The sequence below is a fragment of the Protomyctophum parallelum genome (assembly GCF_964188405.1).
Source record: "Protomyctophum parallelum genome assembly, chromosome: 2".
NCBI classification, from domain to species: domain Eukaryota; kingdom Metazoa; phylum Chordata; class Actinopteri; order Myctophiformes; family Myctophidae; genus Protomyctophum; species Protomyctophum parallelum.
This window is the reverse complement of record NC_139699.1, coordinates 14012640-14039820: the sequence shown is the minus strand read 5'-3', so window position 1 is coordinate 14039820 and position 27181 is coordinate 14012640. Positions and strand designations below refer to the sequence as shown.

At 42.5% G+C, this 27181-nt stretch overlaps 1 protein-coding gene across 1 annotated transcript in view; it reads right to left on the bottom strand.

Moving 5' to 3' along the window:
* Positions 1–6973: 6973 nt before the first annotated feature.
* LOC310854526 (protein TANC1-like) overlaps positions 6974–27181 on the bottom strand; it is a gene marked incomplete at its 5' end in the record, with an annotated part of 74672 nt that continues 54464 nt past the window's right edge. Inside the window, 10 exons of the mRNA XM_083759206.1 lie at positions 6974–8403; positions 10335–10435; positions 12397–12543; positions 13281–13372; positions 14245–14404; positions 16100–16275; positions 17765–17888; positions 18514–18647; positions 21540–21621; positions 22623–22856. Coding sequence (XP_083615332.1) covers positions 7068–8403; positions 10335–10435; positions 12397–12543; positions 13281–13372; positions 14245–14404; positions 16100–16275; positions 17765–17888; positions 18514–18647; positions 21540–21621; positions 22623–22856 — 2586 coding nt within the window. The 3' untranslated portion in view covers positions 6974–7067. The remainder of the gene's footprint in view (positions 8404–10334; positions 10436–12396; positions 12544–13280; positions 13373–14244; positions 14405–16099; positions 16276–17764; positions 17889–18513; positions 18648–21539; positions 21622–22622; positions 22857–27181) is intronic.

Genomic DNA, 27181 nt, shown 5'->3' with positions numbered 1-27181 from the left:
GCATACTATAGCACGCCGTTTTTCATCATTTTTGAGGATTTAAAAAAAAATCTAAATTAAAAAAACATGGGTTATAGCCCATCGTTTTTGAATTTTTGATTTTTTTTAACCTTGTTTTTCATCATTTTTGAACATGGGCTATAGCCCATACCGTACGGCATACTATAGCACGCCGTTTTTCATCATTTTTGAGGATTTGAAAAAAATGAAAAATTCAAAAAACATGGGTTATAGCCCATCGTTTTTTGAATTTTTGATAAAAAAAATTAACCTTGTTTTTCATCATTTTTGAACATGGACTATAGCCCATACCGTACGGCATACTATAGCACGCCGTTTTTCATCATTTTTGAGGATTTGAAAAAAATGAAAAATACAAAAAACATGGGTTATAGCCCATCGTTTTTAGATTTTTTGAAGAAAAAAAAATTACCTTGTTTTTCATCATTTTTGAACATGGGCTATAGCCCATACCGTACGGCATACTATAGCATGCCGTTTTTCATCATTTTTGAGGATTTGAAAAAAATGAAAAATTCAAAAAACATAGGTTATAGCCCATTGTTTTTTGAATTTTTGATTATTATTTTTTTACCTTGTTTTTTGAATTTTTGAACATGGGCTATAGCCCATACCGTACGGCATACTATAGCACGCCGTTTTTCATCATTTTTGAGGATTTGAAAAAAAAAATAATAATAAAAAAAACATGGGTTATAGCCCATCGTTTTTGATTTTTTTTTTTTTTTTTTATCTTGTTTTTCATCATTTTTGAACATGGGCTATAGCCCATACCGTACGGCATACTATAGCATGCCGTTTTTCATCATTTTTGAGGATTTGAAAAAAATGAAAAATTCAAAAACATAGGTTATAGCCCATTGTTTTTTGAATTTTTGATTATAATTTTTTTACCTTGTTTTTTGAATTTTTGAACATGGGCTATAGCCCATACCGTACGGCATACTATAGCACGCCGTTTTTCATCATTTTTGAGGATTTGGAAAAAAAAATCAAAATAAAAAAAACATGGGTTATAGCCCATCGTTTTTGAATTTTTTTTTTTTTTTTACCTTGTTTTTCATCATTTTTGAACATGGGCTATAGCCCATACCGTACGGCATACTATAGCATGCCGTTTTTCATCATTTTTGAGGATTTGAAAAAAATGAAAAATACAAAAAACATGGGTTATAGCCCATCGTTTTTAGATTTTTTGAAGAAAAAAAAATTACCTTGTTTTTCATCATTTTTGAACATGGGCTATAGCCCATACCGTACGGCATACTATAGCATGCCGTTTTTCATCATTTTTGAGGATTTGAAAAAAATGAAAAATTCAAAAAACATAGGTTATAGCCCATTGTTTTTTGAATTTTTGATTATTATTTTTTTACCTTGTTTTTTGAATTTTTGAACATGGGCTATAGCCCATACCGTACGGCATACTATAGCACGCCGTTTTTCATCATTTTTGAGGATTTGAAAAAAAATAAAAAAATAAAAAAAACATGGGTTATAGCCCATCGTTTTTGATTTTTTTTTTTTTTTTTTATCTTGTTTTTCATCATTTTTGAACATGGGCTATAGCCCATACCGTACGGCATACTATAGCATGCCGTTTTTCATCATTTTTGAGGATTTGAAAAAAATGAAAAATTCAAAAAACATAGGTTATAGCCCATTGTTTTTTGAATTTTTGATTATAATTTTTTTACCTTGTTTTTTGAATTTTTGAACATGGGCTATAGCCCATACCGTACGGCATACTATAGCACGCCGTTTTTCATCATTTTTGAGGATTTGGAAAAAAAAATCAAAATAAAAAAAACATGGGTTATAGCCCATCGTTTTTGAATTTTTTTTTTTTTTTACCTTGTTTTTCATCATTTTTGAACATGGGCTATAGCCCATACCGTACGGCATACTATAGCATGCCGTTTTTCATCATTTTTGAGGATTTGAAAAAAATGAAAAATTCAAAAAACATGGGTTATAGCCCATCGTTTTTTGAATTTTTTAATATTTTTTTAACCTTGTTTTTCATCATTTTTGAACATGGACTATAGCCCATACCGTACGGCATACTATAGCACGCCATTTTTCATCATTTTTGAGGATTTGAAAAAAATTAAACATTAAAAAAACATGGGTTATAGCCCATCGTTTTTTGAATTTTTGAAATTATTTTTTACCTTGTTTTTCATCATTTTTGAACATGGGCTATAGCCCATACCGTACGGCATACTATAGCATGCCGTTTTTCATCATTTTTGAGGATTTGAAAAAAAATCAAAATTCAAAAAACATGGGTTATAGCCCATCGTTTTTTAATTTTTTAATTTTTTTTAACCTTGTTTTTCATCATTTTTGAACATGGGCTATAACCCATACCGTACGGCATACTATAGCACGCCATTTTTCATCATTTTTGAGGATTTGAAAAAAAATCAAAATAAAAAAAACATGGGTTATAGCCCATCGTTTTTTGAATTTTTGATTTTTTTTTAACCTTGTTTTTCATCATTTTTGAACATGGGCTATAGCCCATACCGTACGGCATACTATAGCACGCCGTTTTTCATCATTTTTGAGGATTTGAAAAAAATGAAAAATTCAAAAAACATGGGTTATAGCCCATTGTTTTTTGAATTTTAGATTTTTTTTTAACCTAGGTTTTTATCATTTTTGAACATGGGCTATAGCCCATACCGTCTGTACGGCATATTATAGCACGCCGTTTTTCATCATTTTTGAGGATTTGAAAAAAATGAAAAATTCAAAAAACATGGGTTATAGCCCATTGTTTTTTGAATTTTTGATTATTTTTTTTTACCTTGTTTTTCATCATTTTTGAACATGGGCTATAGCCCATACCGTACGGCATACTATAGCACGCCGTTTTTCATCATTTTTGAGGATTTGAAAAAAATCAAAATAAAAAAAACATGGGTTATAGCCCATCGTTTTTGAATTTTTTATTTTTTTTTAACCTTGTTTTTCATCATTTTTGAACATGGGCTATAGCCCATACCGTACGTCATACTATAGCACGCCGTTTTTCATCATTTTTGAGGATTTGAAAAAAATGAAAAATTCAAAAAACATGGGTTATAGCCCATTGATTTTTGAATTTTTGGGGGGTTTTTTTTACCTTGTTTTTTATCATTTTTGAACATGGGCTATAGCCCATACCGTCCGTACGGCATATTATAGCACGCCGTTTTTCATCATTTTTGAGGATTTGAAAAAAAATCAAAATAAAAAAAACATGGGTTATAGCCCATTGTTTTTTGAATTTTTGATTTTTTTTTAACCTAGGTTTTTATCATTTTTGAACATGGGCTATAGACCATACCGTACGGCATACTATAGCACGCCGTTTTTCATCATTTTTGAGGATTTGAAAAAGAAAAAAAAAATCAAAAAACATGGGTTATAGCCCATCGTTTTTAGAATTTTAGATTCTTTTTTTAACCTTGTTTTTCATCATTTTTGAACATGGGCTATAGCCCATACTGTACGGCATACTATAGCACGCCGTTTTTCATCATTTTTGAGGATTTGAAAAAAATGAAAAATTCAAAAAACATGGGTTATAGCCCATCGTTTTTTGAATTTTTGAACATTTATTTTTACCTTGTTTTTCATCATTTTTGAACATGGGCTATAGCCCATACCGTACGGCATACTATAGTACGCCGTTTTTCATCATTTTTGAGGATTTGAAAAAAATGAAAAATTCAAAAAACATGGGTTATAGCCCATCGTATTTTAATTTTTGATTTTTTTTTTAACCTTGTTTTTCATCATTTGTGAACATGGGATATAGCCCATACCGTACGGCATACTATAGCACGCCGTTTTTCATAATTTTTGAGGATTTCAAAAAAATAAAAAATTCAAAAAACATGGGTTATAGCCCATTGTTTTTTAATTTGAATTTTTTTTTAACCTTGTTTTTCATCATTTTTGAGGATTTGAAAAAAATGAAAAATTCAAAAAACATGGGTTATAGCCCATCGTCTTTTGAATTTTAGATTTTTTTTACTAAAAATAGAAAAACGTCTAAAAATAGACGTCTAAAACACGTCTATTTTTAGACGTGTTTTAGACGTCTATTTTTTGAAGTTTTTCATCCCATTTTTAGACGCTCGTCTAATAGCCCATATCGTACGGCATACTATAGCATGCCGTTTTTCATCATTTTTGAGGATTTGAAAAAAATAGAAAAAAAGAAAAAAAAAACGATGGGTTATAGCCAAGGGGGCAGTCAGACAGATATTTTGTGAAGCCTGAAACTCCTGAAAGTTCATATAATGGCCTGTTGTGGCGCTGTCATTGGACCCAGAAAAACCCATAGCCCCATAGAAGTCCATGTATTTGGGCCCAACTTCACCTAGACTGTATTACCTTAATAAACATGGTCATGAATACTTTCTGCTTCCAGTCACTAGTTTAAAGTCTCATTTCTAATGTCATAATATTCTTTTTGGAAAATGATGGTCCCATTTATAAAAAAAATGACCATAAAGTCGCGCATGTTCTGAGGGGCGTGGCTACCATTACAGTCTATGATCGGGATTCCCCTCCCACTCAAGTCAAAATAAAAACCAACAGAGAAGAAGGGGGGAAGTCCCGCCTCGTGTCTGGTCCAGCCAATGGCCAGCTGAGCCAAAACGGAGCCAGCCAATGGCCAGCTGGGCCCAAACGGATCTAGAAAGATGGCGACTTACAGTGCAGGAATAACAGGCTTCATTTTACGTCCATGTTAGACCCGGGGAACGCTTTGTCCATATTTTTTTACAGTCTATGGTTATAGCCCATCGTTTTTAGATTTTTTTAATCCTCGTTTTTCATCATTTTTGACCATCCCACTGAGCAATAGTCGGCTATTAGACGTGCGTCTAAAAATGGGATAAAAAACGTCGAAAAATAGACGTCGAAAAACGTCTAAGAATAGACGTCTAAAACACGACTATTTTTAGACGTGTTTTAGACATCTATTTTTAGACGTTTTTTATCCCATTTTTAGACGCTCGTCTAATAGCCCATATCGTACGGCATAATGTAGCACGCCGTTTTTCATCATTTTTGAGGATTGGAAAATACAAAAAAAAAAAAAAAAACGATGGGTTATAGCCCATCGTTTTTCATCATTTTTGACCATCCCACTATAGCACGCCATTTTTCATCATTTTTGAGGATTTAAAAAAAAGGAAAAAGAAAACGATGGGTTATAGCCCATCGTTTTTTTATTTTTTTTTATTTTTTATCCTGGTTTTTCATCATTTTTGACCATCCCACTGAGCAATAGCCGGCTTTTAGACGTGTGTCTAAAAATGGGATAAAAAACGTCTAAAAATAGACGTCTAAAAAAGGTCTAAAAATAGACGTCTAAAAAAGGTCTAAAAATAGACGTCTAAAAAACTTCTAAAAATAGACGTTTAAAAAAGGTCTAAAAATAGACGTCTAAAACACGTCTATTTTTAGATGTGTTTTAGACGTCTATTTTTTGACGTTTTTTATCCCATTTTTAGACGCTCGTCTAATAGCCCATATCGTACGGCATACTGTAGCAGGCCGTTTTTCATCATTTTTGAGGATTTGAAAAAAAATCATAAATAAAAAAAACGATGGGTTATAGCCCATCGTTTTTTTTAATTTTTTAATTTTTCTTTTATCCTCGTTTTTCATCATTTTGGACCATGGGCTATAGCCCATATCGTACGGCATACTATAGCACGCCGTTTTTCATCATTTTTGAGGAATTGAAAAAAATGAAAAAATGAAAAAAAAAAACGATGGGTTATATATAGCCCATCGTTTTTTGAATTTAAAAAAAAAGAAATTATCCTCGTTTTTCATCATTTTGGACCATGGGCTATAGCCCATATCGTACGGCATACTATAGCATGCCGTTTTTCATCATTTTTGAGGATTTGAAAATAATTATTAATTAATAATAATTAACGTTGTGTTTATGTCTAGAGAGAGAAAAAGGAAGAGGAATTAGTCTTTGTAAATGTTTTAATTATACCACATGGCAATGTGGTAACATTGTAATCTAATTTTATATTATGACTCTGAAGATTACATAAGACAAATATTTACATGTACTATTAAGGTCATGGATCAGACCATGTTTAAGCTTAACTGCTCCATTTGTAAACACTCACTTTGAAATCCAATAAACATTTCATATCAACATGTTCTCTGCTATGCAAAAATAAATACAATACCGTATAGATTAGAGCAATTAATTCTATAAATATTTTACAACAGAGATCCCGTAATGTCTCTGCAGTGCCTCGTTATCAAATGTACCAAGAAAACTCTTCAGCATAATTCCTTTTAACCAATGTTGGGCGGGAACCCATTTTGGTGTTAGCATCATGTTGTGCTTTAGCAATTGAAAAATAGCAGATCTACAAGCTCGTAGCGCGCCACCGAGTGGCGTGCTACGAGCTTGTAGGTCTGCTATTTTTGAAAAATCAAAGAGCGACTGACATAGAAGACATTTTTTTAGAATCTGATCTCAGGTCAGAATGGAAAACTGTCAGGATGTAGAAATACATTTTTAGGTCAGAATGGGTTAAGGCTGAAACACTGACCAGATTAACACTTAACAGATAAATATAGTCTGCATATACCGTATAAATATAATCGAGTCACTTGACAATATAAACACTTATATCATGAAACTAAAGCAGTGTGAATTTGTGCACAACTCTTTAAATCTTTGAGTTTTATATTTTCTAGAATAAATTAAAGATTAAATTACTACCGTTTTCTTTTTTTAAACCTCCTGTTAAAAGTAATCCGTGTTGAATATGCCAGATATCTAGAACAGTTGCAGAACATTAAGCAGGCAAAAGCACAGCAGGCAGAATTGAATCTACGCCGCCACTAATTTAGTTTGTTAATGCTGTGTATAACAACATAACTAAACAACATAAGGAGTCATGTTCACGTCTCCCTTGCAGCAGTCGATGGCACACAAACTGTTGTTCTTCAACAGACCCAATAGAATAACACCCTGTATCCGTGCATTGATAAAGCTATATTCAGACATTGGATTCTATGAAGGAACGCTTGGGTTTAATGGGAGCCATGTGAAGGGCTGGGTTGTCTCTCGTAAGGCTGGCCTGCCTGTTCCTCGCGTCAGGGAAGCGATGGTGGGTCGACGCCATGGCCCGGGCCTCTCGTTGTTGGATACGTTCTCCAAACTCCACGTCGTGTTGTTGACTGTTGGCCTCTCTCCCAGTGAGGTGCTCATGATACGAGGCCCGCTTCAACTCATTGTTCACTTGGAATTCCATGGCTGACATATTTAAATTGTCCATCCCTCCGCCACCGCCGCCGCCAGGACAATGTCCCTGCCTGCCTTGCCCCGAGGTTTGAGCCTGGACTCTGACAGCCTTGTCCGTGACCCCCATGAAGGGCCGGGGCTTTATCTCGGGCTTGACCTTGACGCTGCCGCCACTCCTGGTGGCGCGGGGCGGGGCGTCCGAGCCTTGTTGCATCCCGCCGTCCGACAGAGTCCCACTGGAGGCCTGGCTGGAGCTGGACCCCCTGGAGCCTGCCGTGCCCACCGAGCCTCCCCCGCTCTCTCGCTTAGCCTCTGACCCCAGAGAAAGAGGCAGGCTCTCCAGGACCGCAGCGTGGGCAGAGAGTCTGTCGGAGCCCCTGGAGAAGCTGGCGGATCGGCCCTGATAGGGCTGGCCGTGGCCGGGGGGAGAGGAGCCGCTGGGGGAGACGGGGCGGTAGTGGTCGGTAGGGCTGTGTCCAGCGTGGCCCTTTTTGGGCACCGGAATGGGGCTGATGTCAATACCCAGGGCGGGGGTGGGCTTCAGTGAGGTGGAGATGTGTCTGCCCGGCAGAGGGCTAGAGGGGCCACAGAGAGAGAGTGGCCTGCCGCCTACTCTGCCCCCTGTATGTAGGGAGTGGCAGTGATGCTGGGTCCTGCTGCCCTGGTTCTGGTTCTGGGTGGGTCTGTCTATGGACTCCACTAGCGGTACGGGCCGTCCGTCATCTGCCAAACCGAAAGCCAAATCTCCAGCGAGATTCATCCTGTTGGATGAATACGGATTCAGAGGCCAATATTCTGAGTTCCTCCCACACTGTACGGGACATTCTTCTCCCTCCTGTTCTTCCCTCTCGACATCGTCAACGTGATCGACGGGACTTTGTCTTTCTGGGCTGCCCTGAGAGTACAGGTCTGCCTCGCTGTCGGTGAGCTGGCGGTGGTGGTGGGAGTGTGAATCCTGGCCCTTGCCAGAAGTCTTGCGCTGTTGAAGTTGGCATTCCTCCTGGACGCGCGCCAGGAGGCGCTGGATCTCTCTGTTCGATGGGCAAAGTCGTGCTGCCTCGTGGAGGTCTGCCATGGCTGAGACAAATTGCCTGCAGAAGACAAACGAACATTTAAAGGGCGTAAGAGGACAAACGAACATTACAGGTCTTAAGAGGACAACATGTATGGCTATGATGGAGAGAAGCATTATGTGGCTTCTTGTGAAATTCATGTGTTTACAAATCCTAGGCAGACTATATAGTATGGTGTATTTATTTGACCAACATGCTGAAGCATGACATATTTCTGACTACATTGTAGAGTTAGAGTCGTATGTCATAGTAGTATTATGGAATACAAAACAACTCGCCCCGGGCGTACAGCCGGAGGAACAGCGCGGCCTGGTATTCCTAAAGTAATTTAAGTAAATGATGCTTAAACGGTTAAACCTAACCTTATTCCTAACCTTAACCTCAGTAACACTATGCCTAACCCTGACCCTATTCCTAAACTTAACCCCAGTAAAACTATGCCTAACCCTAACCCTATTCCTAAACTTAACCCCAGTAAAACTATGCCTAAACCTATAACCCTATTCCTAAACTTAACCCCAGTAAAGCTATGCCTAACTGAGTGGTTCTGTACTGTACTCGTGCTGTAGTATTGTACTGTACAAGCCCTCCCTGGCCTCTGTGTGTGTGTGTGTGTGTGTGTGTGTGTGTGTGTGTGTGTGTGTGTGTGTGTGTGTGTGTGTGTGTGTGTGTGTGTGTGTGTGTGTGTGTGTGTGTGTGTGTGTGTATGTGTGTGTGTGTGTGTGTGTGTGAGTGTGTGTATAGGGCTGCACACACCGTCTGCGAACGGCGCGCGTCAAAACAGCCGCCTCCGTTATTTTCAATGAACCTATTCCACACCGACGGCGTCCGACGCGCGTTCACGCCTCGCCTGACGCTCCGATACGCCACTGTTCTATTTTCCAGGCGTTGCCGCGCGGCAACGCCTGTGCCGCGTCGCTGCGCACCCAGTGTGTGTCGGGCTCGTGTGTGTGTGTGTGTGTGTGTGTGTGTGTGTGTGCGTGCGTGCGTGCGTGCGTGCGTGCGTGCGTGCGTGCGTGCGTGCGTGCGTGCGTGCGTGCGTGCGTGCGTGTTAGGCTGCGAAACAGTGACGCTTGGTGGTCAACGAATGCTATTTCTCAGACGGACACATCCAGCCAGGCAGGGAGTAGCTAGCACGACTCAAAAAACATATTAAACTTGAAATGGTTTAGGGCCAAAATACATTTCTGATCTTGGGGGTCATCTGGGAAACGTCTGCTTTCTGTCCCTCAAACCAAAAATAAACATGGGGAATTAGTTTAACATATCTGGAACAAACTCCCAGAAAACTGCAGGTCTGCAGCTGCCACTCTTATTTCTTCCAAAACACAAATAAAGACCTTGCTTTCTGTTTGTCGCTGCCTTTGATTGAGTTACTTTTTCTTGTTCTTTGTCTTCTGCACTGTAATTATATTTGTTATTTTTACTTCCTTTGTAGTATGCATCCTAATTTTATAATTGTGTTTCCTTTGCTTGATGTTTTGCTTGATGCCCTGTTGTTGAAATGTGCTTATACAATTGCCTTGCCTTACCTGGCCTGGCCTGGCCTGGCATCATGTCAGTATCATGTCAGTATCATGGTCAGTATCATGTCAGTATCATGGTCAGTATCATGTCAGTATCATGGTCAGTATCATGGTCAGTATCATGTCAGTATCATGGTCAGTATCATGTCAGTATCATGTCAGTATCATGGTCAGTATCATGTCAGTATCATGGTCAGTATCATGGTCAGTATCATGTCAGTATCATGGTCAGTATCATGTCAGTATCATGTCAGTATCATGGTCAGTATCATGTCAGTATCATGGTCAGTATCATGTCAGTATCATGGTCAGTATCATGGTCAGTATCATGGTCAGTATCATGGTAGTATATCATGGTCAGTATTATGTCAGTAATATATTGCCGGTGAGAAACACTATGGTGGAGTTGAATCCATTAATTACCTGCTACTCCTCTTGGCTCGGGCTCTGGCATAATAAGCCTCATAAGACTTGGGCTTGAGCTCCAGAGCCTTTGTTGCAAAGTCCTCAGCTATGCCAAAGTCCTGGAATTGGAGAGAGAAATGATAATATGTTTTAATTATCTTATGTTGTCTGGTTTTGCACTCAACTCAGGTCGGTGTGCAATAGCTAAACTGTGTGAGGGGAAGGTGTCGGCACTGCTGCATTTTGCTGCGTATTTCCGGAATAGTTGGATTAAAAAAAAATAGCTGATGTACAAGCTCACAAGGTGTCATGATGACATGCATTGTTGTGAACTTGTACAGGTAGATCGGCTATTTAAAGGACCACTTCACCACTTTTCAACCTATCTTCATATAATAGGTCCTCACTAATAATCACGGAAATAATGGCGAAACTTTTTTCTACTAGGTCTGTGTATCATAGGAGGGCTGGGCAGTTCAGAAACCGTCCTCCAGTGACATCATCGATGGGGAATACAAGCTAAGAAACTGCAGGCTTTCTAGTCCTGAAAAGTTGCAATGCGAAAATAGAAGCCATTGTTCTCACGATAATGAAAATCTAAACATTTTTCTTGTTTAAAAAATAAATTGCCTAATGATGATGTCACTGGCGGACGGTTTCTGAACTGCCCACAGCCCTCCTATGAGACACAGACTGAGTAGGAAAAGAATCGTGCCATTTTATCATGATTATTAGTGAGGACCTATTATATGAAGATAGGTTGAAAAGTGGTAAAGTGGTCCTTTAAGCATTTTGTGCGTGACATTAAGTGGTTAACAGAATAAAAGTATGGTTGGCTGATTTGTATTTTGATTATTTTATGGGTGTAGCTTAACACAAACATGTTCAGTGTTTCTGTTAATTGGATTTCTGTGTGCGTCAGTGTCAGTGCCTCAGTCTCAACACTGAACACTGCATCTGTGAACTGAAGCCTGCGGTATATACAATCAAATAACAAGATGCACAAATAGACTTTCTTCTTTCTTGTATGTGCCTAGCAACAGAAAAACAAAGCCGGGCCGAGCTCCGCTTGTTTTCCATCGCTCTCTCGCCATCACTCTCAGGTGAATACGTCATTAGGAGAAGAACGCATTGTGATTCCGTCCTTGAATGCCGAGGTCAAAACTCGTAAGCCTTGAACAGGAGTTTGTGGACATTGCTGCTGAATGTTTAATGACAGGGTATCATGTGTTCTCTCTCCTGGCCTTTATCGCCTATACCTTCTCATGATGTGTGGCTTTAGTCAGCCCTATACTGCTGTAAACAAGCCCCTGGAGGACAGTGAACAGCAGAGGAGATGGGGGAGAGAGAGAGAGAGAGAGAGAGAGAGAGAGAGAGAAATAAACACACTGGACAGACACTACTCTATTGAGAGTGACCTTATCACATCACATCATCCGCTCCATTATTCATTGGAAACAATGACCCTCAGAATAATCTTCTTTACACAAACCTGGCTCTGGGCCATACTCATACACATTGATCTATATCTATAGTGATAATGTAATCACACACAGCAGTTTATTATCCCATTAGTGAGCTACAAATCCTGCCCTTAGGTCATACACACATACTATGTGTTTTGCCATGTTGATGTTTTCTGTACTGATGGAAGGATATGTCAATATACAGTACATGTTATTATAGGATGAATCACACCCCCCCCCCCCCCCCCCACCTCCCCTAGATCCCTAACGCCAGTGTTGTTTTCGTCGACTAAAACTATGACAAAAAATGTTCGTCGACTACCTTTTTTTCACTGACTAAACTAAATGGAAACTAAATGAAAACTAAGCTATGATGACTAAATCAGGCATTTTTGTCGACTAAATCAACTGTAGAATTTGTCGATTAAAATCTTAGGATATTTAGTCAACTAAAACTAGACTAACACTAAAACATTCCAGGTGACTAAAATGTGACTAAAACGAAATGAAGTTTAATTCCAAAGACTATATGACTAAACTAAAATAGAAATGTGCTGCCACAAACAACACTGCCTAACGCTCAACAAGACCAGCACGTGAGTCGCAGTCCTTACGTTGGATTTCCTGCGGCAGCGGGAGATGTTGAGATAGAGAGAGACGCGTAGTTCCTTCAGACCTTTGAGCTCTTCTCCCAGGCCCTCGCGGGGTAACTTCCTCAAGGCAAACTGGTAGCGCTGGCCTGCCTCCTTCATACGGCCCTTCTGAGGAACACAGAGGAAGGAGGGGGTGGATGGAGATGACCAGGGAGGGGGGGATTACATATTCATTACTTGATTTAAAAAAATCACACCCGTGTGAACCCAGTGGTGCAACTCTCCTCTCCCCCCCCCCCCTCCTCTCTCTCTCTCTCTCTCTCTCTCTCTCTCTCACATTAGCAGGCAACAGTGCAGCACTGTCTCTCTCTCTCTGTTTCTGCATGGCACAACAGCGCCCCTACTGGTACTCATACTGGTGCTCATACATAGGTGAACACATAGGTGTACACGGACATTGCTGGTTGTAGGAGTGGTTGCACCATTCAAAAAGAGAGGTGTTGTTCAAAGTGAAACATGGCTGAAGGAGCCATTCTGCCTGTGTGTGCCTTTAACCCGTCAGATGGGCGGGTTCACCATGGGGGGTGGTGCGTCACAAGGATTGACATATGGGAACACAGGTGCAACAAGCCAGGTTGAATGGTTTGGAAGGTATGGGCACAACAGGCTAAGAGATCACACGGTTTTACCGTATCATGTTATTCTTGCATAAAGAAAACTGCTGTATTACATAATGTTTAATAAATGGGAACCTCACCCTACAGCAGTCAATGCCTGGACATTATATTATATACGCGTCAAAAACGGTTTCTGTATGCATGTGCCCAGCCGAGTGGCAAAGTATAGTTTGAGCTTGCCACTACAATGGCCATGCACATCTGTTTCAGCCTCTGGGGCTGACCTACCTTGTACAGCAGGTTCCCCTCTTCCATCAGCTTCTGTAGCAGGATGAGCAGGACATCTGGTTTGGAGGAGGCCATAGCCCAGGTAGCATGACCTGGGAGAGAGACTATAGTTTAAAAAGCAGTGGTTCTTTGCTGGTGCTGGACAAAAGGTGGATACAGATCAAAACACCATTTAACTCAGGACACGATGTTTCGGCCGCGATGAAGGCCGTCCACGGCCGAAACGTCATGTCCTGAGTTGTTTTAACAAAATAAATAAACACTGTTGGAGCAAAAGACTGTGTGCGGACTACTCTACTTCTCTGTTAGGTTTTATGACTCTCACATTTCCCTAAATTATCTATTCATCGTCTGTCTGTCTGTCTGTCTGTCTGTCTGTCTGTCTGTCTGTCTGTCTGTCTGTCTGTCTGTCTGTCTGTCTGTCTGTCTGTCTGTCTGTCTGTCTGTCTGTCTGTCTGTCTGTCTGACTGTCTGTCTCTATGTACCTGATCGATCGTGCGGTGCTGTTCTGTAGCGTAAGAGCACTATATGCTTCCCTACAAAGCCAATTACAGGAAATGTTTTTGGCCGATAATGCGTTTCAACTGGTCAGCCAAATGAGGTATCGGCAGAGAAGTGATATAATTACACTAATTGTAAATATGTTGTTGAGGTAATTGTTATTTTTTTCCTTTTGACCTTTTGTCCTTTGGGATACACAAATAAGTCGGTGTGTGTAGTTACTGCACTTTGGCTTTGTAGGGCAGAATATTCATCAAATATTTTAATCCATTTTGGGCGGATACTCCTTTTGGTGGTTAGCATTATGTTATGCTTTAGCTATTGAAAAATAGCAGATCTACAAGCTCATAGTGCGCCACCGAGTGGCGCGCTATGAGCTTGTAGGTCTGCTATTTTTTTTTAATCAAAGAACGACTGACATAGAAACACAGCCCATAGCACACTAAGCACAGTGAATATCTACCCATCTTGGATCCTTTCTTCAGCAGCGATGCCACCAGGGCAGGGTTCTGACAGCCGGTACCGCTCTGGTCCGGAGGTCTGGTACCACCGCTGCTCTGGTCCGGTGCTCTGGTACCACCGCTGCTCTCCAGCACCGCCCCATGGTCCACCAGGTACTGCACCTGGACCGGGTAGAACCAGGAGAACACCACAGGTAAACAGGCTTCACATCTACGGTGGATAGATGGGAGGAGAACTGTCCATCCATCCATCCATCCATCTATAACAGTGGTTCCCAAAGTGGGGTCCGGGGACCCCCAGGGGTACTTGAGGGAATTCCAGGGGGTCCCCAGCTAAATGATAGTTTGGAACCAAATGGACCCTTATGGGTCTGTAACAAATGGAACCAAATGGACCCTTATGGGTCTGTAACTGTAACCATTTTGATCTGAGATCAGATTCTAAAAATGTCTTCTACATCCCGACAGTTTTCTGAAAAAGCTATGTTTCTATGTCAGTGGTTCTTCGATTTTTCTAAAATAGCAGACCTACAAGCTCGTAGCGCGCCACTCGGTGGCGCGCTATGAGCTTGTAGATCTGCTATTTTTCAATAGCTAAAGCATCACATAATGCTAACACCAAAAGGGGTTCCCGCCCAAAATGGGTTAACATTAATTTTACAATATAAATTTGTGCCCCAGAGATAGAAATCCCATTAAATAGGGGGTCCGTAGACTAATGCATGTCAAACTGGGGGGTCCTTGAAATTAAACGGGTTGAGAATCACTGCTGGAGCCGTAAAGATCTTCTCTCATGGGGGTCCCTGGCATATCTTTTCTAATGGAGGTCCGCGGGGATAATTAGTGTTTTGGGGGTCCTTGACATGAAAATGTTTCGGAACCACTGATCTATATACATCCATGCCTTATTCATCTATCTGCTACCATGATATGTGCTAATATGGAACATACTGTATATCTGCTATCAACCCAGTACCATGCAGTGTTGTTTTTGGCTGTAAATTTCAATTTTAGTTTTAGTCATAGTCTCTTGAATAGTTTTTTTAAACTAAAACTAAAGTCACCTGGAATGTTTTAGTGTTAGTTTAGGGCCTTGATGCCGTCGTAATGACTGTTTTTACACTTGCTGAAAATAGCAGATCTACAAGCTCACAACGCGTCGCACTGCGACGCGTTGTGAGCTTGTAGATCTGCTATTTTCAGCATGCAACCAAGTGTAAAATGTGGATCTCTTGTCCACTAGTCCCTTTCTAACATTTTTGTCAACAAAATTGTCAGTATTTTTAGTCTTAGTTTTAGTCATCATAGCTTCGTTTTCATGTAGTTTCCATTTGGTTTTCGTCAGTGGAAAAGAGGTAGTCGACGAACATTTTTCGTCTTAGTTTTAGTCGACGAAAACAACACTGGTACCATGATATGTGCTACTGTAATATGGAACATACTGTATCTACTGTATCTACTGTAATATGGAACATACTGTATCTACTGTATCTACTGTAATATGGAACCTACTGTATCTACTGTATCTACTGTAATATGGAACCTACTGTATCTACTGTATCTACTGTAATATGGAACCTACTGTATCTACTGTATCTACTGTAATATGGAACCTACTGTATCTACTGTATCTACTGTAATATGGAACATACTGTATCTACTGTATCTACTGTAATATGGAACATACTGTATCTACTGTATCTACTATAATATGGAACCTACTGTATCTACTGTATCTACTGTAATATGGAACATACTGTATCTACTGTATCTACTGTAATATGGTCGGAACATACTGTATCTACTGTATCTACTGTAATATGGAACCTACTGTATCTACTGTAATATGGAACCTACTGTATCTGCGTCTCCGTTGAGGGCGGCCAGGTCCAGAGGAGTCCTCCCGTGGTGGTCTGGTTGGTCCAGGTCGGCTCCTCGCTCCACCAGGAGGTGGGCCACGTTCTTCTGGCCCTTCAGAACCGCCCAGCCCAGAGCACTCAGTCCCTCCTGGTCTACTGACGACAGAGAGGCACCTACAGGGACCACAGACACACTGTCAGTCCCTCCTGGTCTACTGATGACAGAGAGGCCCCTAGGGACCACAGACACACTGTCAGTCCCTCCTGGTCTACTGAGGACAGAGAGGCCCCTAGGGACCACAGACACACTGTCAGTCCCTCCTGGTCTACTGACGACAGAGAGGCACCTAGGGACCACAGACACACTGTCAGTCCCTCCTGGTCTACTGACGACAGAGAGGCCCCTAGGGACCACAGACACACTGTCAGTCCCTCCTGGTCTACTGACGACAGAGAGGCCCCTACAGGGACCACAGACACACTGTCAGTCCCTCCTGGTCTACTGATGACAGAGAGGCCCCTACAGGGACCACAGACACACTGTCAGTCCCTCCTGGTCTACTGACGACAGAGAGGCCCCTACAGGGACCACAGACACACTGTCAGTCCCTCCTGGTCTACTGATGACAGAGAGGCCCCTAGGGACCACAGACACACTGTCAGTCCCTCCTGGTCTACTGACGACAGAGAGGCACCTGGAGACCACAGACACACTGTCAGTCCCTCCTGGTCTACTGAGGACAGAGAGGCACCTACAGGGACCACAGACACACTGTCAGTCCCTCCTGGTCTACTGAGGACAGAGAGGCCCCTGCAGGGACCACAGACACACTGTCAGTCCCTCCTGGTCTACTGAGGACAGAGAGGCACCTAGGACCACAGACACACTGTCAGTCCCTCCTGGTCTACTGACGACAGAGAGGCACCTAGGACCACAGACACACTGTCAGTCCCTCCTGGTCTACTGAGGACAGAGAGGCACCTACAGGGACCACAGACACACTGTCAGTCCCTCCTGGTCTACTGACGACAGAGAGGCACCTAGGACCACAGACACATATATTACGCTGTCAGTCCCTCTTGGTCTACTGAGGACAGAGAGGCACCTACAGGGACCACAGACACACTGTCAGTCCCTCCTGGTCTACTGACGACAGAGAGGACCCTAGGGACCACAGACACACTGTCAGTCCCTCCTGGTCTACTGACGACAGAGAGGCACCTACAGGGACCACAGACACACTGTCAGTCCCTCCTGGTCTACTGAGAACAGAGAGGCCCCTGCAGGGACCACAGACACACTGTCAGTCCCTCCTGGTCTACTGAGGACAGAGAGGCACCTACAGGGACCACAGACACACTGTCAGTCCCTCCTGGTCTACTGAGAACAGAGAGGCCCCTGCAGGGACCACATACAGACACAAATATTACACGTTAAAACATCATTGATTATGTAATGTAGGGACATGCAAACTCCACACAGACAGATCTAAGGCCCTCGGCTAAAAGTCCTCCAGTCAGGTGATAAGAAGTGGCTCTCCCCAGGTTGACATGCAGAGAGAGACTATAGTGTCCAGGATTACAGTTTAGGCAATTGGCACAGGGTGAAAAATTTTATCTTGGGATAAAAACCAAACTGACTGCCCACCCAGTGACCTCTCACCCTTTGACAACAGGAGCTCCACGGTGCTCAGATGACCCTCGACAGCAGCCAGCGTCAGGGCACTGCGGCCCTGCTTGTCACTCAGCTTTATATCGGCACCGTGCTTCAGCAGCAGCTCTGCTACCTGAGAGAGGAGAGAGAGAGAGAGAAATAATCAATGCCACAAAACACAAACACTTCAGCAAAAAAGAGAGAAAAGAGCTTGAGAATGGCTCAGTGTGATGTCCTCACCTGCAGTGTTGTTTTCGTCGACTAAAACTAAGACGAAAAATGTTCGTCGACTACCTTTTTTCACTGACTTACTAAATAAAAACGAATCTATGATGACTAAAACTAATACTAAATATACTGACAATTTTGTCAACAAATAAAACCTAGACTAAAATATTAGGAAGGGACTAGTGGACAAGAGATCCAGTTTTATGCTGGATGCAGATATACAATCTCGCAACGCGTTGCGCTGCGACGCGTTGCGAGATTGTAGATCTGCTATTTTCAGCATGCAACCAAAGTGTAAAATATGTCATTACGACGACATCAAGGCCTGTCAAAACACATTTTAGTCGACTAAATCAACTGTAGATTTAATCGACTAAAATCGTATGACATTTAGTCGACTAAAAACGAGACTAAACACTAGAACATTCCAGGTGACTAAAATGTGACTAAAACTTAAGTGAAAACTATTCAAGATACAACGACTAAAACTAAAATAGAAATTTGCTGCCAAAAACAACACTGGTCCTCACCTGTGCATGTCCATGTTTGATGGCGCTCAGCAGCGGGATCATCCCTCGGCGGTTGGGTAGCTCCAGCGCCGCCCCGCGCTCCAGGAGGAAAGCACACGTCTCCACTCGCCCTCTCCCCGCCGCTGCGCTCATCGCTGGGTGGGGGTGGGGGGGGGGGGGGGGGAGAGGGGGGGGGTAAGTGTTGAGAGCACCTTTAGCCTATTCTGACCTGAGATCAGATTCTAAAAATGTCTTCTACATCCTGACAGTTTTCTGAAAAAGCTATGTTTCTATGTCAGTCGTTCTTCGAGATTTTTCAAAAATAGCAGACCTACAAGCTCTTAGCTATGAGCTTGTAGATCTGCTATTTTTCAATAGCTATAAGCATAGCATAATGCTAACACCAAAAGGAGATCCCGCCCAGAATGGGTTAGGCTGAAAAGACGCCGTGGTGAGAAACGAAGAGGAAATAAAGTGGTGCCAGGGTGACGGCCCGACCTAATTCACTGCAGCACGCCACGTGTCACGGCGTTGGAGACCGTGACCTGGTTTAAGCTGCATGGTGAATGATTTCACAATTTACACTGAGAGAAACACATGTGCTGTCTTAACACACTCCCTTTCAGCCATTTCAGCCCAATATGGGTTATGAGCTTGTAGATCTGTATACAGTAGCGATCTGTATACAGTAGTTTGTAGGACTGTTTTGCTTCTGGATTACCACCCTGCTTTATTCCCCGAAACAACATTTAACAAGATTGTGATTTATGGTAATGCATGCATCGTGGCTGATGGTATTGTACGCTTCAGTAAACAAGTAATAATAGCACTGCCATTTGAAGAGAAAATTGTCAGTGCAAATAAATGACAAACAATAAAAGGAGCCACGCCACTTAACCCATTCTGGGCGGGGTTCCCTATTTGTACCTTACCCCCTCAGGCCGGGAACCCATATTTGGGTTCTGTACAGTATGTACAGTATTCAAAAATGTAAAATTTTTGATTCTGCTATATCAATATTTGAAGTTTTTCAGAAACCTTAGGTCAGGATTTAGAGGCGTTTTTAGAATCGGCCTTAGGCCTGAATGGGTTAACACTTAACTGATGATTTCCAGCGTCTTTAACCACCTTGTGAATTGCCATAAATGTCCTGGTGTTAGTCATCTCCATGTTTATGGTATTAGGGAATTGAATGGTGAATTAAAAGGCCTGCAGTGGTTGAAATCAATTAAATACACAACGTGGTAGTAATAATAACATAATGCTAACACCAAAAGGGGTTCCCGCCCAAAATGGGTTTAATTTTCTCATGCAACGCTATTAGTACACTTTAAAAAGCCCATTATACTGTGAATTCAATAGGTATTTGTATGCTGTTTGAAGGGTAAGAGGCAATGAAGCCTCAAACGTTCAAATATGGATCACTGATAATTCATTGAATAAACTTGGATTCGACTCTAATCCCTGGAAGTGGAAATCAGATTATGAAATGTATCGAAGATATATATATATATATATATACTATACCCTGATTAGTTTTGAACACGTTTTCTTTATTCAAATGTTTAAGAAGATGTTTCCAGTTTGCTTTGTCTTGATGTCGGCGCCAAGCTGGTAGGAAATGTGTAGTCATGTTACACTCTATTAGTGCTATTGAGGAAGTCAGGCAATTTCTCCTAATATGATTTTACAAGACGGGTCTAACAGTATCTGTGAGCCGCCCTATCACCTATTACAGAGGCAAAGGTAGGACAATCCAATAATACCTGCTTTTAAATGCTATCTGTCTGAACATAATGCACCAAGTGATTGTCAGTCTCTGCTCAAAATAATCATAACTCACAGACATAATACACCCTAGCGGTCCATAGCCAATGCTTCTATGATTCTGCCCTGCAGTATAAGGCTATGCTACTTTCGCTTTAAAATCTCACATGGAACTCAGACCAGCCTCTCCTCTTTTAGCGTATTTAAAAAGAACGTTTTTGCTACTCACCAAAACAAAGGCTGGTTGTGTCATTAGAAAGCTTACTTTCCTTAGTGGACGCACTCTGAGCCCCCCACCACACGTATAAACGGTACTTTTTGGCCAGAAAGGGATTTTCTTTCACCGGAGGAAAAATATTCTCTATGAGGCAGTTCTCTGGGCAATATCGGTAGAGGGCGCAGCGAAGTAACTAAAAGTATTTTTTTGGTGGCGTGACTGACGGAGCGCAGGTTTTCATAGTGATCTGCGACCGACCTACGGTCGCAATCATAACTAGAAAAAGTGCCCTTCTGGGCACAGGTCTCCACCAGGATAGGAATGTAGGACATTGCAGCTTGCCTTCATCTGGTGGTTGGATAAAAGGGCAACAAAAGTAAATTTGAGGTAAAAACACTTTTCGGCCAGTTATAGCGCCACCTTGAGGCTGAGTTGAAATTGTTCATGTGGCATTTCTTCCTCAGCCTAGTGGGAATGTGCGTGCACAATTTCACGGAAGTCACGCGATGTGTTCATGATTTGCAGCATTTTGTTTGAAACTGAGCACTCCTGTGAACTTTGGAAGCCAATCTTAACCAATCAGGATGGAGTCTGAGAAATCTGAAAGACCCGTTTCGTTGAATGGCTCTAGAGAGACTGTGTACCAATTTGCGACAATTTGGACAAAATCTGTAGGTGTACTGTGCAAAAACTTGTTTTGCACAAAGCGGCCTCCTGGTGGCGCTATAACAGGCCGTTCTGGAAATTTTGGGGCAGTGGTTCGTCGTTGGCATCCAGGGAGTGTGTGTGCAAAATTTGGCATCGACCGGGTTAACGGTGCCGGAGATTAGCTGCTCACGGACACACACACGGACGGACACACGGACGGACGGACGGACGGAGTGCAAAACATACTCTCCCCCCCATGCCTTCGGCCTGGTGGAGACAATAATCTACAACCTACAGTATGGTCGCATAGTACTGTATGGCTGCCTGTCCTTGAACATGCAGTGTACAGCCACATACAAGGGTAGGATGATGAGGTGCGGAAGCTAAATTTATCTGACCGATACGGGATACGCACCTGTTTCTCCCCAGAGAGAGTCATGAGAATCCATCTGCACAGCCAGCTGTTCATCATCCAGCTCTAGGAGGCTCTTCAGCACCTGCAGGGAAACACAATATGGGCGCTGTCTGTAGGAACACATCCACTGTAAGAACACATCCACGCTGTAGGAACACATCACAATATGGGAGGCTGCTCTGTCTGTAGGGACACATCAGGGTTGTTTTCGTCGACTAAAACTATGACGTAAAATGTTCGTCGACTACTTTTTTCCACTGACGAAAACGAAATGGAAACTACATGAAAACTAAGCTACGATGACTACAACTAAGACTAAAAATACTGACGATTTCGTCAACAAATAAAAACTAGACTAAAATGTTAGGAAGGGACTAGTGGACAAGAAATCCACATTTTACACTTGGTTGCATGCTGAAAATAGCCGATCTACAAGCTCAACGCGTTGCGCTGCGATTTGCGCTGCGTTGCTATTTTCAGCAAGTGTAAAATCAGTCATTACGACGGCATCAAGACCCACTAAAATACATCTTAGTCGACTTAATCAACTGTAGATTTAGTCGACTAAAATCTTATGATATTTAGTCGACTAAAACTAGACTAACACTAAAACATTCCAGGTGACTAAAATGTGACTAAAACTAAGTGAAAACTATATTCAAGAGACTATGACTAAAACTAAAATTGAAATTTACAGCCAAAAACAACACTGGACCACTGGGTAGCTGTAAGAAGCTTGAAATACACCTTGGGTGTGTGTGTGTGTGTGTGTCAGCGTCAACAACGAGACAGACAGACAGACGGGGAGCCCTCCCTGCATGACGATGTCAGCGTCCACGAGGACCTCTACTCATCAGATACTGTACCTGTGTGTGTCCCACACTAGACTATTCATCAGATACTGTACCTGTGTGTGTCCCACACTAGACTATTCATCAGATACTGTACCTGTGTGTGTCCCACACTAGAGGACCTCTACTGTACAGATACTGTACCTGTGTGTGTCCCACACTAGAGGACCTCTACTGTACAGATACTGTACCTGTGTGTGTCCCACACTAGACTATTTATCAGATACTGTACCTGTGTGTGTCCCACACTAGAGGCGGCCGTGATGGCCTGCTGCACAGCCTGGCTCTTGGTGACTGCAGGTGTTTCGTTGTTGGACTCTTGTTGTTGTTGTTGTTGTGGAGAATCACTTGGGTTCTGGTTCTGGGGGATCCAGTCCTGGCCCAGCAATGTGTTGATGATCTCTGTGTGGCCTCTCAGTCCAGCATGGACCAGAGCACACTGACCGTTCTTATCAACGTGGTCCACCTGGACACACAGAGGCACACACACATCACACAGTACTTATCAACGTGGTCCACCTGGACACACAGAGACACACACCACACAGTACTTATCAACGTGGTCCACCTGGACACACAGAGACACACACACACCACACAGTACTTATCAACGTGGTCCACCTGGACACACAGAGACACACACTCACCACACAGTACTTATCAACGTGGTCCACCTGGACACACAGAGGCACACACACACCACACAGTACTTATCAACGTGGTCCACCTGGACACACAGAGACACACACTCACCACACAGTACTTATCAACGTGGTCCACCTGGACACACAGAGACACACACACACCACACAGTACTTATCAACGTGGTCCACCTGGACACACAGAGGCACACACACCACACAGTACTTATCAACGTGGTCCACCTGCCACACAGAGACACACACACACCACACAGTACTTATCAACGTGGTCCACCTGGACACACAGAGACACACACACACCACACAGTACTTATCAACGTGGTCCACCTGCCACACAGAGGCACACACACACCACACAGTACTTATCAACGTGGTCCACCTGGACACACAGAGACACACACACACCACACAGTACTTATCAACGTGGTCCACCTGGACACACAGAGGCACACACACCACACAGTACTTATCAACGTGGTCCACCTGGACACACAGAGGCACACACACACCACACAGTACTTATCAACGTGGTCCACCTGGACACACAGAGACACACACACACCACACAGTACTTATCAACGTGGTCCACCTGGACACACAGAGGCACACACACATCACACAGTACTTATCAACGTGGTCCACCTGGACACACAGAGGCACACACACATCACACAGTACTTATCAACGTGGTCCACCTGGACACACAGACGCACACACACCACACAGTACTTATCAACGTGGTCCACCTGCCACACAGACGCACACACACCACACAGTACTTATCAACGTGGTCCACCTGGACACACAGAGGCACACACACCACACAGTACTTATCAACGTGGTCCACCTGGACACACAGAGACACACACACACCACACAGTACTTATCAACGTGGTCCACCTGGACACACAGAGACACACACACACCACACAGTACTTATTAACGTGGTCCACCTGCCACACAGACGCACACACACCACACAGTACTTTAGCACTTTGAGATATAAGTACATTATAATCTCCAGCAGTCCCTGGTAATATAAAGGGTATGCGCGTGACATCGTCATCAAACCCGTTATAAGTTATGCAGGGACTAAGGCTTCGAACGTTTGCTCGTTAGGGTTGGCACTCTAATATATATTCTGTCAGAGTGAGCATTTTTAACTCAAATCTTTGCTTCTGGGAGGTCCCTGGAACAACTTATTTTCAGATGGGGGTCGGCGGCCAAATACAGATAATTTTGGGGGTCCTTGACATGAAAATGTTTGAGAACGACTGACATGAGGTTATCAGAAAACTCTCAGGATTTAGAAGACATTTGTAGAATCGTTTCCAGGTCAAAATGGGTTAAGATTAGGGGTACTTTTTAATGACAGAGTACTTTATTGTCGAGTACTCACAGATAGTGCGATACCAAGTACGAGTACAAGCTCTTTCAATAATAATAAAATAAAAATAGGTAGCATAAATATATAATAAAAGTGTACTATTCAATCATTACTAATGGCCTTGCAGTTGTTTAATAATAACAAACAAACAAACAGCAAAGTGCTAGTACACACTACACAGTGCACCTTTGAATTTCTGAAGGCACGCACGCATTCAAGAAAGCAAAAGTAGGTCAATGACTCAGTGGTTCCTGGCACCGGCGTGCTTCCCTCACGCTGAGTAACAGACTGGTATCGTTGTTGGCATCGTGTGCCAGTTTGTGCCACGGCCCCCCATCGTCCAGCTGTGAGCCCCCCTGAATCATTCAGGGCGTCTCTGAGTGCAAATGCAAAACAGTGCCTGTGTGAGTATGACCCGTGATGAATGCTGTTTTCAGCACTACTGATGGGTGTATTTTTGGACTTGTTTGTAGATGAATTGTTTGTGGATGTCGTATTACATGTTCCCTATGACTTCTTTTTCATGTCACGCTGCTCCACTGAGTTTTCATCTCACTTCTGCCCCAGCCAGCGTGTAGATGAATAATTGTTTTCTCCTGTTTGCCAGATCACCCATGCAGTGTATCTGTGTGACAACATGTTTTTTGACCTTCTGGCTATAGGCAGCCATCCCGTCTCCAACTAACGTTGACTAGTGTTCACTAGCCTCGGAAACCCAGACGTTTTTATTTCCAGGGAGGGAAAAAACAAGTCTGGGTCCGAGTCCACTTCAATTCGGCATAGAGTGGCGCAAACGTTGATCACTCTCTGCTGATTTCTGATCGTTTGTTAAATTGACGCACGCACACATGTACACACACACACACACACACACACACACACACACACACACACACACACACACACACACACACACACACACACACACACTCCTCTCTCTCTCTCTGTCGCTCTAATTAATCAGTCTCATGTCGCGCAGCTGTGTCTAGATTCTCCCGGCGGATCCGGCCGGGAGCTGCCTCTGCCAAAGCATAGGTGGACCCCAGGCTAAGTGTTCACTGACTTGAGTTGTGGACTACATTTACTTAAAGGACTACGATTCCCATCAGTCAGACTTCCTGGATATTACCGGAAGAGTAATATGCCACGTCTCCCATAGTAAACCTCCCAGCGTATTATTCACTTTTTGTTAACCTCTGAACTCAAATGAAATACTTCCCATGTGTCAAAGGTTGTTGGATTACATACAGTATATAATATGTTCACGGACATTTTTCTGAGAGAGATCTTTGAACGCTGTGATGGATGTACCATGATTTCTCTCCCCATATAATTGGAATATAATTATCATCTGAAAAACCATAAGCTTTGGGCTCGTCGTGTTCCTTCCTTGTGTCTATGTCAAATCATTCTAAGGTACTCTGGTATACTCTGAAATACTTTTACTCTCCCTATTCTCTCATTTTTAGTATTGTAGTTTTCCTCTAAAGTATTTATCCTTAAAAGGCTTATTATTACAGTATTACATTTTTCTATAAGATTAACATTATACCATTAAAGATAAAGTTTAATATTTAATCATTTAAAAGGTTTATAACCATTCTTGGTAAATTGCATTTTAAATGATCCCTGCCTTGGGATTGAGCAGCAATTGTAATCTGATTACTTTCAGAAGTATTTTTACATTCAGAGGTTTTGCTCTGCTATCGAAATAATTAAAATATACAGTCCTTTCGTATTAGCATTATTAATTAGGTTAATTATATATTTATCCATTAAGCACATCTCTCTAATCTCATATACAGCGCTCTCTGATGACACTGACCGTGGCCGCTCTCTCTCTCATCACGGAACGCCCTACCAGGCTACCAACAGTCATTAAGACATGTGAATCCCTTGACTCCTTCAAAACCGCTCTCAAAGGGCACCTACGGACGGCTGCAATTCGAAACTGGCCCCCGTCAAATCTGAATCCCCCACCCACCCCTGTTCCCCCTCACTGTATATGTTTCTTTTCCCTTTTTCCCTCCTTTATGATGAATTCCTGTTCTGTTCTTTGACTATATAGAAGTGTCTATTTGTACGTCTCTAATGTTTTGATGAATTGAACATGGTGGACCCTGTTGTAAACAAGTGTAATGCTTAATTGGGTCGTCCACTCACAGTTAACAGTCTTTGTATTGAGTTTGTGCTTGAAATGTACTGTAATTCGGCAAACTGTTAATAGATATTTCAATCAATCAATCACACTGACCTTGGCCCCTCTCTCTCTCTCTCATCACACTACCCTTGGCCCCTCTCTCTCTCTCTCTCTCCCTCTCTCTCTCTCTCTCTCTCATCACACTGACCTTGGCCCCTCTCTCTCTCTCTCTCTCTCTCTCTCTCTCTCTCTCTCTCTCTCTCTCTCTCTCTCTCTCTCTCTCTCTCTCTCTCTCTCTCTCTCTCTCTCTCTCTCTCTCTCTCTCTCTCATGACACTGACCTGGCCCCTCTCTCTCTCTCTCATCACACTGACCTTGGCCCCTCTCTCTCTCTCTCTCTCTCTCTCTCTCTCTCTCTCTCTCTCTCTCTCTCTCTCTCTCATGACACTGACCTTGGCCCCTCTCTCTCTCTCTCTCTCTCTCTCTCTCTCTCTCTCTCTCATGACACTGACCTTGGCCCCTCTCTCTCTCTCTCATCACACTGACCTTGGCCCCTCTCTCTCTCTCTCTCTCTCTCTCTCTCTCTCTCTCTCTCATGACACT